This window comes from Salvelinus sp. IW2-2015, unplaced genomic scaffold, assembly GCF_002910315.2.
Source record: "Salvelinus sp. IW2-2015 unplaced genomic scaffold, ASM291031v2 Un_scaffold2115, whole genome shotgun sequence".
Taxonomy (NCBI): Eukaryota; Metazoa; Chordata; class Actinopteri; order Salmoniformes; family Salmonidae; genus Salvelinus; species Salvelinus sp. IW2-2015.
In genome coordinates this window covers 27,098-37,664 of record NW_019943452.1, presented here as the reverse complement: position 1 = coordinate 37,664, position 10,567 = coordinate 27,098, and the positions used below count along the sequence as shown (strand labels likewise).

General features: G+C 42.8%; 1 protein-coding gene across 1 annotated transcript in view; it reads left to right on the top strand.

Annotated features, from left to right (window-relative positions):
* Window positions 1-9,947, top strand: part of LOC112072987 (zinc finger CCCH domain-containing protein 7B) — a 16,866-nt gene extending 6,919 nt beyond the window's left edge. Inside the window, exons 7-14 of the mRNA XM_070440007.1 lie at window positions 1,233-1,518; window positions 1,851-1,927; window positions 2,046-2,212; window positions 2,885-2,990; window positions 3,232-3,340; window positions 5,675-5,808; window positions 6,022-6,191; window positions 6,392-9,947. Of these exons, the coding sequence (XP_070296108.1) occupies window positions 1,233-1,518; window positions 1,851-1,927; window positions 2,046-2,212; window positions 2,885-2,990; window positions 3,232-3,340; window positions 5,675-5,808; window positions 6,022-6,191; window positions 6,392-6,572 (1,230 nt within the window). The 3' untranslated portion in view covers window positions 6,573-9,947. The remainder of the gene's footprint in view (window positions 1-1,232; window positions 1,519-1,850; window positions 1,928-2,045; window positions 2,213-2,884; window positions 2,991-3,231; window positions 3,341-5,674; window positions 5,809-6,021; window positions 6,192-6,391) is intronic.
* Window positions 9,948-10,567: the final 620 nt, after the last annotated feature.

The window sequence follows — 10,567 nt, the reverse complement described above, 5'->3', positions numbered from 1 at the left end:
ATGTGTGGTGTGTGTGTGTGTGTGTGTGTGTGTGTGTGTGTGTGTGTGTGTGTGTGTGTGTGTGTGTGTGTGTGTGGAGGAGGGCGGGGAGCAAACGTGACTCACTTGTTTTTGTCGAATGAGTGTCGGGCGCAGGGGTTGGAGCAGGTGGCCGGCACTCCTTAATGCGATTACTGATGATCCTGGGTTACTGTCATAGCACTCCTGAGTAGAGAGAAAGGGGGGGGGGGAATGAGGGGAAAATTGAGGTAAACAGAGACAAGAAGTAGGGGGAAGCATGAGTAAGGTTGAACGGCATGTTTTAGAGGTCTGCGCGGGACAGATTTTTTCCATCCCATTTTTATTGCACCTCATCTCACGTTGGTTGAGCGCCCTCCACTTCTTTCCATTATCAATATGTATTTATACACACGTGGTAAGCTACAGTCTAAACTGTATATAATCATATTTAAGTTAACTGCCATGTGATTCTCCACCCATGTAGGCAGCCTACTCTATTTCAATGAGACCACACATACTAGGCACACTTGAACTCTCACTCCCAACTAGGAGAGGAGAGGTAGGCTACTGAAGTTGAAGCAGAGTGTGTGAATAATGCGAAAAAATGTGCTTTAAGCATACAAAGCAGAAAGACAACTGTTTCCAAATAATCTGCGGGACAACAAAAATATTTTCATCCCAAAGTCATCTGTCTGGCTGCACGCTCCCGCCGCAGCATGAAAAATGACGACCGCTCTGCAGCGATCTCTGTCAGGACTCGCAGCCCTCTACCATGTTTCACTGGTCAAGCTTGGACATATGGAGGTGGGTCTGTGTAAGGGCACACGATGTGTGTGTGTGTGTGTGTGTCCTACCTCACAGAGGTACATGAACATGCCGTTGTGGAGCTGCAGCAGGCATGTGATGCTGAGCCTGTCATTGGGGCTCTGCGGGTCAAACAACAGCTCTCTGTTCAGGGTTCCCTTCCTCTCCAGGGTCCACACATCTACCTCCTCCTGGCAGTAGGCAAACGTACAGCCCTCCCTATACTTACACTTCTGAGTCTCCAGCACCTCTGCACAGAGGAAGGAATTAGATTACAACATATACAAACTCAGACCAACGCTAACCTTTAGGACCCTTTTTCCACAGATTAAACGACTGTGTAATTGACCTATGACACACTCCATTATCTTAATCTAAACAGAGCCTCCTTCCCACACCAGTGACTGTTGTTTTCCGTACCCTTGCAGAGCACAAACGGCCCAGTAAAATTGTGCTTGGCCGGGGTCGCACCCTGTTCCAGACAGGGTGACACACACACACAGCCTCACTCTTCCCCCCCTGTGCCCTGTAGGTGCCTGGTGCATGCGGTGAGGTCCAGCAGTGTGCACTACACTAAGATCCGCCCGCTGTACACCCAGTGCCAGTTGGACGTGTGCCGCCATGCCCAGCGCTATGGCTGCCAGCGAGAGGACAGCTGCTCCTTTGCCCACTCCGTCATAGAGCTCAAGTGCTGGAGGCTGCAGAAAGACTCTGGTACAGTCAGATTGATGCACACACACTCATGAACATTGTACTTGGTATCAGACACAGAGAGACATATTTATTCCTGTCTAATAAATGTGAAAACTTTTTTAAATGTAGAGGCTGATCTACAATAAAACATATTTATTTGTAAATGTTAGTTTCTATACTAAAAGTCAGGAAACTTTTAACAAAGTCCAGTAGGTGTCAGTAGACACTGCCGTTCAGTCTTGTCACAGTTGATTAACACTGTTTGTAAAATACTGTTTGTAAATACTGTCTGTAAAAAGTGATGCCTAGGCTCGACTAGGCATCACTTTTCTGTGTATGTGCCTGTTCTTTAGGCATCACTCATGAAGAAATTGTTCAGGAATCCAAGCGACACTGGCATAAACAGGAGCAGAACACRCACAAACCCAAGGTATAATATCCCTGCTATGCTACATCTCATAATATGGTGAGGCAACGGCTCTTGTGTAGTTTGTCTGATTCTCTACCTTTTGCCTCTGTTTTTGTCCCTGTGACTCGTTGACTATAAGCCCGTGTACATGCCACCACCATCTTCATCCTCAAGTGGTGGAGGTGGGGGAGGAGCCTATATCTTGAACCTGAAGTGGAAGTTTGTCTGTGGTCAGTGCTGGAGGGACGGGCTGGTCAGCGAGCCGGACAAAGCGCTTAAGTACTGTACAGCCAAGGCCAGGCACAAGTGAGGCTGCACCCTACCTAGCATCCCTAGCCAGATGGAGACCAATGCTTCACTGTAGTATGCAACAATTCTATATGACTGACCACTGTTATTCACTATTGTCTATCAAATCAAAGTTTATTTGTCACGTGCGCTAAATACAACAGGTGTAGACCTTACAGTGAAATGCTTACTTACAGGCTCTAACCAATAGTGCAAATAAGGTGTTAGGTGAACAATAGGTAAGTAAAGAAATAAAACAACAGTAAAAAGACAGGCTATATACAGTAGCGAGGCTATAAAAGTAGGCGAGGCTACATACAGACACCGGTCAGTCAGGCTGATTGAGGTAGTATGTACATGTAGATGTGACTATGCATATATGATGAACAGAGAGTAGCAGTAGCATAAAAGAGGGGTTGGTGGGTGGCGGGACACAATGCAGATAGCCCGGTTAGCCAATGTGCGGGAGCACTGGTCAATGTATGTTAGATGTGTAGTCTGAGATATGTGTTCGGTTTTTTGAATGACAATAGAGAATGTTCATGTTCGGTTTTTTGAATGAACATTCTCTATTGTCATCTCGGGAACACAAACCAATGTGTATGGAGTGTTTACAGCGAAGCCCTATGTAATTTAGGATAGTATCTTTCTGGAAAGTCCACCATAACTCTCACATCTCTCTCCCTGTAGTTGGACGAAGGAGCGCCGGGTGCTGTTGGTGAAGTTCTTYGAGGGAAAGAAGTGGGTGATGGTGCGGACGTTGCCTTTTGCCAAGACCTACCCCCAGCAGTATGACGTGTGTGCTGCCCCCTGCTACTCCTCATGCACTACCTGCTAGAAATGATTTTTGATAGACTCAACCAAGCATATTATCATTCTGTCTGTTTAACATAATAGTTCATTATAAGTTAGTGTGTTCATGGGTAACGGTATATATTGGTCAGTTGAATTTAATACTTAATCATTGACACCGTGCAGACTTGTTTCCACAAACATCCWCGCAGTCTGTGTGTAACGGCATAACGTGTCCCCCTCAGATATGTGCCCATGTGGTGAAGCAGAAGAAGTGCCACTACATTGGGAACTGTGCCTTTGCCCACAGTGAAGAGGAGAAGCAAGTATGGACTTATATGAAGAACAATGGCTGTAAGTTTACACTATATTTTCATTATCCATTAAACCTTTTGTTCCACATTATCGCTTTGTTTACGCTGATCTATGAGCAGGATTGGTTCAGATGCCTATTATCCCCACTAGTACACATTACCTCAAATTTTATTGGTCACATACACATGGTTAGCAGATGTTAATGCGAGTGTAGCGAARTGCTTGTGCTTCTAGTTCCGACAATGCAGTAATATCTAACAAGTAATCTAACAAATTCACAACAACTACCTTATACACACAAATGTAAAGGGATGAATAGAATATGTACATATAAATATATGGATGAGCGATGGCCGTGCGGCATAGGTGAGATGCAGTAGATGGTATAGAATATAGTATATACATATGGGATGAGTAATGTAGGATATGTAAACATTATTAAAGTGACTACTGATACCTTTAAGTCCATTTATTAAAGGGCCAGAGATTTGAGACTGTATGTTGGCAGCAGCCTCTGTTAGTGATGGCTGTTTAACAGTCTGATGGCCTTGAGATTGAAAAACAGCTTCTGTCTCTCAGTCCCAGCTTTGATGCACCTGTACTGACCTCGCCTTCTGGATGATAGCGGGGTGAACAGGCAGTGGCTTGGGTTGTTGTCCTTGATGATCTTTTTGGCCTTCCTGTGACATCGGGTGCTGTAGGTGTCCTGGAGGGCAGGTAGTTTGCACCCGGTGATGCGTTGTGCAGACCTCACTACACACTGGAGAGCCTTGCAGTTGAGGGCAGAGCAGTTGCCGTACCAGGTGGTGGTACAGCCCGACAGGATGCTCTCGATTGTGCATCTGTAAAAGTTTGAGTGTTTTAGATGACAAGCCAAATTTCTTCAGCCTCCTGAGTTTGAAGAGTTGCTGTTGCGCCTTCTTCACCACACTGTCTGTGTGGGTGGACCATTTCAGTTTGTCTGTGATGTGTACGCTGAGGAACTTAAAACTTTCCACCTTCTCCACTACTGTCACGTCGATGTGGATAGGGGGGTGCTCCCTCTGCTGTTTCCTGAAGTCCACGATCATCTCCTTTTTTGTTGACGTTGAGTGAGAGGTTATTTTCCTGACACCACACTCCGAGGGCCCTCACCTTCTCCCTGTAGGCTGTCTCTTCATTGTTGGTAATCAAGCCTACCACTGTAGTGTCGTTTGCAACCTTGATGATGGAGTTGGAAGCGTGCATGGCCATGCAGTCATGGGTGAACAGGGAGTACAGGAGAGGGCTGAGAACGCACCCTTGTGGAGCCCCAGTGTTGAGGATCAGTGCGATGGAGATGTTATTTCCTACCTTCACCACCTGGGGGCGGCCCGTCAAAGTCCAGGACAAAGTTGCACAGGGTCTCGACCCCGGGTCTCGAGCTTAATGATGAGTTTGGAGGGTACTATGGTGTTAAATGCTGAGCTGTAGTCAATGAACAGCATTCTTACATAGGTATTCCTCTTGTCCAGATAGGATAGTGCAGTGTGATGGCGATTGCGTTGTCTGTGGACCTATTGGGGCGGTAAGCAAATTGGAGTGGGTCTAGGGTATCAGGTAGGGTGGAGGTGATATGATCCTTGACTAGTCTCTCAAAGCACTTCATGATGACAGAAGTGAGTGCAACGGGGCGATAGTCATTTAGTTCAGTTACTTTAGCTTTCTTGGGAACAGGAACAATGGTGGCCATCTTGAAGCATGTGGGGACAGCAGACTGTGATGGGAATTGATTGAATATGTCCGTAAACACACCAGCCAGCTGGTCTGCGCATGCTCTGATGGATGCCGTCTGGGCCGGCAGCCTTGCGAGTGTTAACACGTTTAAAATGTTTTACTCCCGTTGGCCACAGAAAAGGAGAGCCACAGGCTTTGGTAGCGGGCCGTGTCAGTGGCACTGTATTGTCCTCAAAGCGAGCAAAGAAGTTGTTTAATTTGTCTGGGAGAACGACGTCGATGTTCGCAACGGGGCTGGTTTTCTTTTTGTAATCAGGGATTGACTGTAGACCCGGCCACATACGTCTCGTGTTTGAGCCGTTGAATTGCGACTGTACTTTGCCTCTATACTGACGCTTTGCTTGTTTGATTGCCTTGCGGAGGGAATAGCTGTACTGTTTGTATTCGGTTATGTTTCCAATCTCCTTTCCATGATTAAAAGCGGTGGTTCCCGCTTTCAGTTTTGTGCGAATGCTGCCATCAGTCCACGGTTTCTAGTTAGGAAAGGTTTTAATAGTCACAGTGGGTACGACATCTCCGATAAACTTGCTAATTAACACGCTCATCGAGTCAGAGTATACATCAATGTATACGCATTAGTATTGTTACTTACGTTCCTCTTTGAACCTGTTCCTGAAGTGAAGGATATGCAGCAGATGTACGACATGTGGCTTACAATGACGAATCAAAACCGTTCGCCGGATGACACCCTGATCACCCAACCCGTAGAGGAGAAGCAAATTGTCATGCCAACCGACTATGCCGAGCCAATGGTGAGTAAAGGCACTTACTCACAAAACCTGTTTGTTGGATGTAGAACGTAAACAATACATTCACCTTTCTCATTTGTAAAAGCTATCTACCACTATCAAGAAGGACTGCATTTTGATAGTGTGCATGCATCTTCATGCAGTGTGTGCGTATGTCAGTGTGTATGAATGCGTAACGTACTATGAGAACAGTTTTACTGTGCGTGTGTATTCTAGAGCGGCTTCCATTGTCGTCTGTGTGGGAAGCATAGTAACAGTGAGCGCCAGTGGCAGCAGCACATCTCCTCAGAGAAACACAAGGACCGTGTATTCAGCTGCGAGGGAGAGGACGAGAGCCTCACCTGGACATACCGCTTCCCCGGACTCCGCCTCGCCCTTTGCCCCAGGTAACACTCGCCCAGGGGAGGGTCTCAATACTGTAGTTCCTTTCTCATTACCCATCAAGAGATGCTCTGTATATGCACACAGAAAACACCTGGGATATGGCAGGGTTCACTTTCCACACCCTTATCCTATTTGTTCCTGTCAAATCTTATCGGTGCACAGTGATTGACATATGTATAATATAGATCAATGTGATTGACAGGCTGGAGAGTGGCTGTCCCGAGGGGGTGAGCTGTGACTACGCCCACAGTGTTGAGGAACTGGTGGAATGGCAGGAGAGGCGAGAATTCCTGCGGCGTAAGCTGGCCAAGGCCCGTGAAGACATGCTCATCATGCCAGACGAGTTTGACTTTGGGAAGTACAACTTTCTCCTGCAGGACTGAAGCCCCTGTCCCCTATGTGAGACACTTTCACCTGTAAATAGACAGCAGTCGTCTGTTTTGTTGAAAACCCTGGGGGGTATTTTCTTTATTAGTTAACAGTTGATACAGTTTATACCTGTTTGAGCTGGTTAGGACTGCAAGTGCCTTATTTGTCCAATATTTTCAAAAGGGCTTAACAAATGAGATCTCGTCTCCGAATTTGAGTGGGGGAAAAAGTAATTTAGCACTGCCATTTAACAAAACAGTACTGACCAAATATCTCCATTAATAGTCTGTTTAATCTATATATGTCTTTTTGGGGGATATTAAGAATTAATTTATGCTTCCATTCTGATGGGACTCTTTATACAACCCTCAAACTTTTGCAACATTACATTTACATTTAAGTCATTTAGCAGACGCTCTTATCCAGAGCGACTTACAAATCAACATCAAATGAAAACCGATTTTGCTGGAAGGCAATCGTTATTCACTTTCACTTTGAGTGGGGATGTGTCTTATGCCAATTTAAAGCTGCAGTGTGTAACTTTTTGACCTGAGCAAATTCACCTAGAAATGTTAGTTATAGAGTGGTCATTCTCATTGAAAGATCTGTTCTATGTGCCCTATTTCTATGCCTAATGTTCTTAAGTTTTATTTTTGATTCTTTTGTTTTTGTACACCAGCTTCAAACAGCTGAAAATACTATATTTTTGGTTATTGGAAAGATATTTCACAACAATTTAGATGGTACAATGATTCTCTACATTGCTTGTTTTGTCACTAACTGAAATTAGGCAAAGTATTAGAAGTTTAGCAGTGTTTCTCCTATATTCAGCGGTGGTGGCTCACCGCTGCTAAATTGTTGCCACTGCTCAAAAAAATATGATAAACATTTTCGGGCTGGTTAAACATTTTCAGTGTAAACATAAACAACTAAACCAGATATAAAGTATGTAGAAAATATATAATGGAGCTATATATTTTAAATAAGATCATTTTAAGAACAACCACCAAAATAAAAACTAGATAGTCAGGGAAAATCTCAAATTCAAAACATTTTATGGAATTTGATTTGAAGTCACTCCAATAGCATAACATGTTGTAAGCCATGGCAAAATGTGTAGAATTTCAGAAAATTTGCTTTAAAACTGCACATTTTCTGTGTGGTCCAGCGGCACACGTATATGCCGGAGTTGGTGTGGGTTTGAAACCGGCCCACTGCCCTTAGGGTGATTCAATCTTTCCTGTCTTTCACATTGTACTATCTCTTCAATAAAGCAAAAATTACAAAAGGAATGGGACTGCCACACTCCTTCAATTTTTTTTTTAACTTAAACTGAATTTTCTCTCACCCAGATGATAAAATGTGTGGAATTGCAGGAAACTAGCTTTAAAACAGTAACATTTTCTCTCCGCCCCATGACAAACAAAAAATACAAAATTTGTCACTGCGGCCAAGAGGAGGGCGTCTACAATTAGCGGTCGGACTCTACCACGCCTACCACTACTACTGGCTAAATAGATTGAGGATGCTAACTAAGGCCTTACCTGTGGGTATATAATTGAATATCCAATACAAGAGAGATTGGAAGTTCCTCAAATGTGCCTGTAGTAGTAGTTCCTATCTAGCGAATAGACTCACTCATGGTATACTGAAGAAAAGATTATCTGCCCAGTAAATTTGAAGATGTGAATAAATGTATCTCCACATAAGTAGTCCTGCACATTAATACATTATATCAATGTTAGCAAACAATAAGTAATAACATGGTAGTTAAACCTAGTAAAATAATCATATTGATTTCTATACCTTAGTTCTTTGTTACCAAATCATACTTTGTATTGTTGGGTTCAGAGTATGCTTCTGGGTGTGTCATTCCTGTTTTGCAAGGGTGGTGGCCTAAACTAAGACTGTCATTCTAAATAAGGAGAGGGAGAATACATAATTCAGAGTTGTGCAGTTGAGAGCATGTAGCCCTAGAAGCTGAAAGAGGCAGTGAAGCATACCTAGTCTCAGAGCATTTTGTCTTATTCTGTATGTAAATCCGAGACACGCCATTTAGTATGATATGTTACGTTTCGTATGGTACGTGTTCATTTGTGGATTTCCATCACCTGTACAATATGTTACGAATTAGCAAAACGTATGGTATGTTACAAATTCTAGCTAGGTGTCTAATGTTAGCTAGGCTCGGGGTTAGAGTTTAGGAGGTAGGCTAAGTAGATAAAAAAGTAGTAAGTAGTTCAGAAGTTGCTGAAGTTGTCCATGATGAGATTTGAACTCGCAACCTTTGGGATGCTAGACATTCATGTTATACAACCCATCCGCCTTACTTTAGTTTTTGTCTTAAGTAACCGTCTGTCTTATGTAACCATACCAAATGTAACATACTAATTGAGTGTCCCAGATATACGTTTACTATGTTACGTCTAGTCTATGAGACCAGGCTGGGTGAGGGGTAAAGGGAGGGGTTAACATGCTCACTTTTTGGGGGGGTTCTCTTGAAATATTGAGAAGTTCTGTATACATCACTGGTAATTATGTAAGTGTTAGTTCATAAGCTTTGCACATGGGAAGTGTGTTTTAATACCAGCTTTAGCCAGTTTAGAGAGGTAATGGATACTCTCGAAATGAACCAAATGGAAGGTTTAAGTTTGTTACTAAATACTATTATTTCAATGACAATTATTATGGCTATAACGATTTTGATTTACAACATTCTAAAATAATCTATAGAGTGGGAAGTGGTATGTTTCCTACTATACAAACAAAGTCAGTGAGCTGGATCCTGTTGATTTGCCATAGGTCAGTTTTTTTCAAACTCTGAACATTTTGGTTTTTGCCCTGACACTACACAGCTGATTAAAATGATCAAAGCAGAATGATTAGTTGATTATTTGAATCAGCTGTGTAGTGCTAGGGCAAAAACCAAAACGTACACCTCTTAGGGTCCCGAGGACCAAGTTTGGGAAACTGCCATCGGTTTTGTCCTGGATTAAATCATTCTAATCGAGTGAATCACATTGACCTTCATCACATCCATCTATGTCATTGAACTGACTGCACCACAATATATCTGCCTATGTTTGTCAAGGACTTTTTTTCAGGCAGTTTAATCCTTGCTGGCTGGAAACAGTTATTGAAACTAAAGTGCCCCCTCTCAAAGCCATCAATGACCCCTTTATAAAAGTGCACCCTTGTCAAACACTATTCACACTGCTCTCCTGACCACTCTATTTTATTGTAGCTGCCATACTGATTGAACAGATGGTTAGAGACTGCAGTGTTTGTGCATTTAATTTCTAACATCATGGTACCTGAGAAAACAAAAATGAATTGTTTGAGGTATTGACCAAATATTACATGTTAAATAAAACAATTTTTGAGAGGTAGATCATGATCCTTTTTTTTTTACTGTTATTGACAATTATTTTGTTACTTATTGTAATTTATTACACAACTATAACACTACTACTGACTAAGTAATGTTATCTTATCAAAGGACACTTTATATATATATATATTGTGTAAAAATCTGTGTTCTAGTTAGTGTGGTTCAAGTCATTGAGGTTCAAGCAGAGGGTAAATGATTTCCACCTTCAGATCTTCTTCATGATGTGCTATTTAGTGTCCCGAGTGCGTGATGAGATGGGTGTTACCCACCTTTGTGGTCGGAATACACAAACCGGCTCCCAACTTGTAATTGGCTGATGGGTATGATTGACAGCCTATACAGCAAACTGAAACTGGATAAATTGAACGATTAGTATCGTTGGTCTTTCACAGAGTACGTTCTATATTTATAATGCTAGTAGGCATGGCTACTGAACTCAATAACTTGCCCTCACATTGCATCCTCGTGACATGGTTAGAAGTTTTTGCAAAGTGTATATCAGACAAAGCAATTCAAGGTTTGTTCCTGAAGTCAAAGCCCTGATGGAGTTCCCATTCTCGTTTTCCATTGACAACGGTAATAGAAATCGGTGTGAATTTGTTATACCCTTGCTACTCT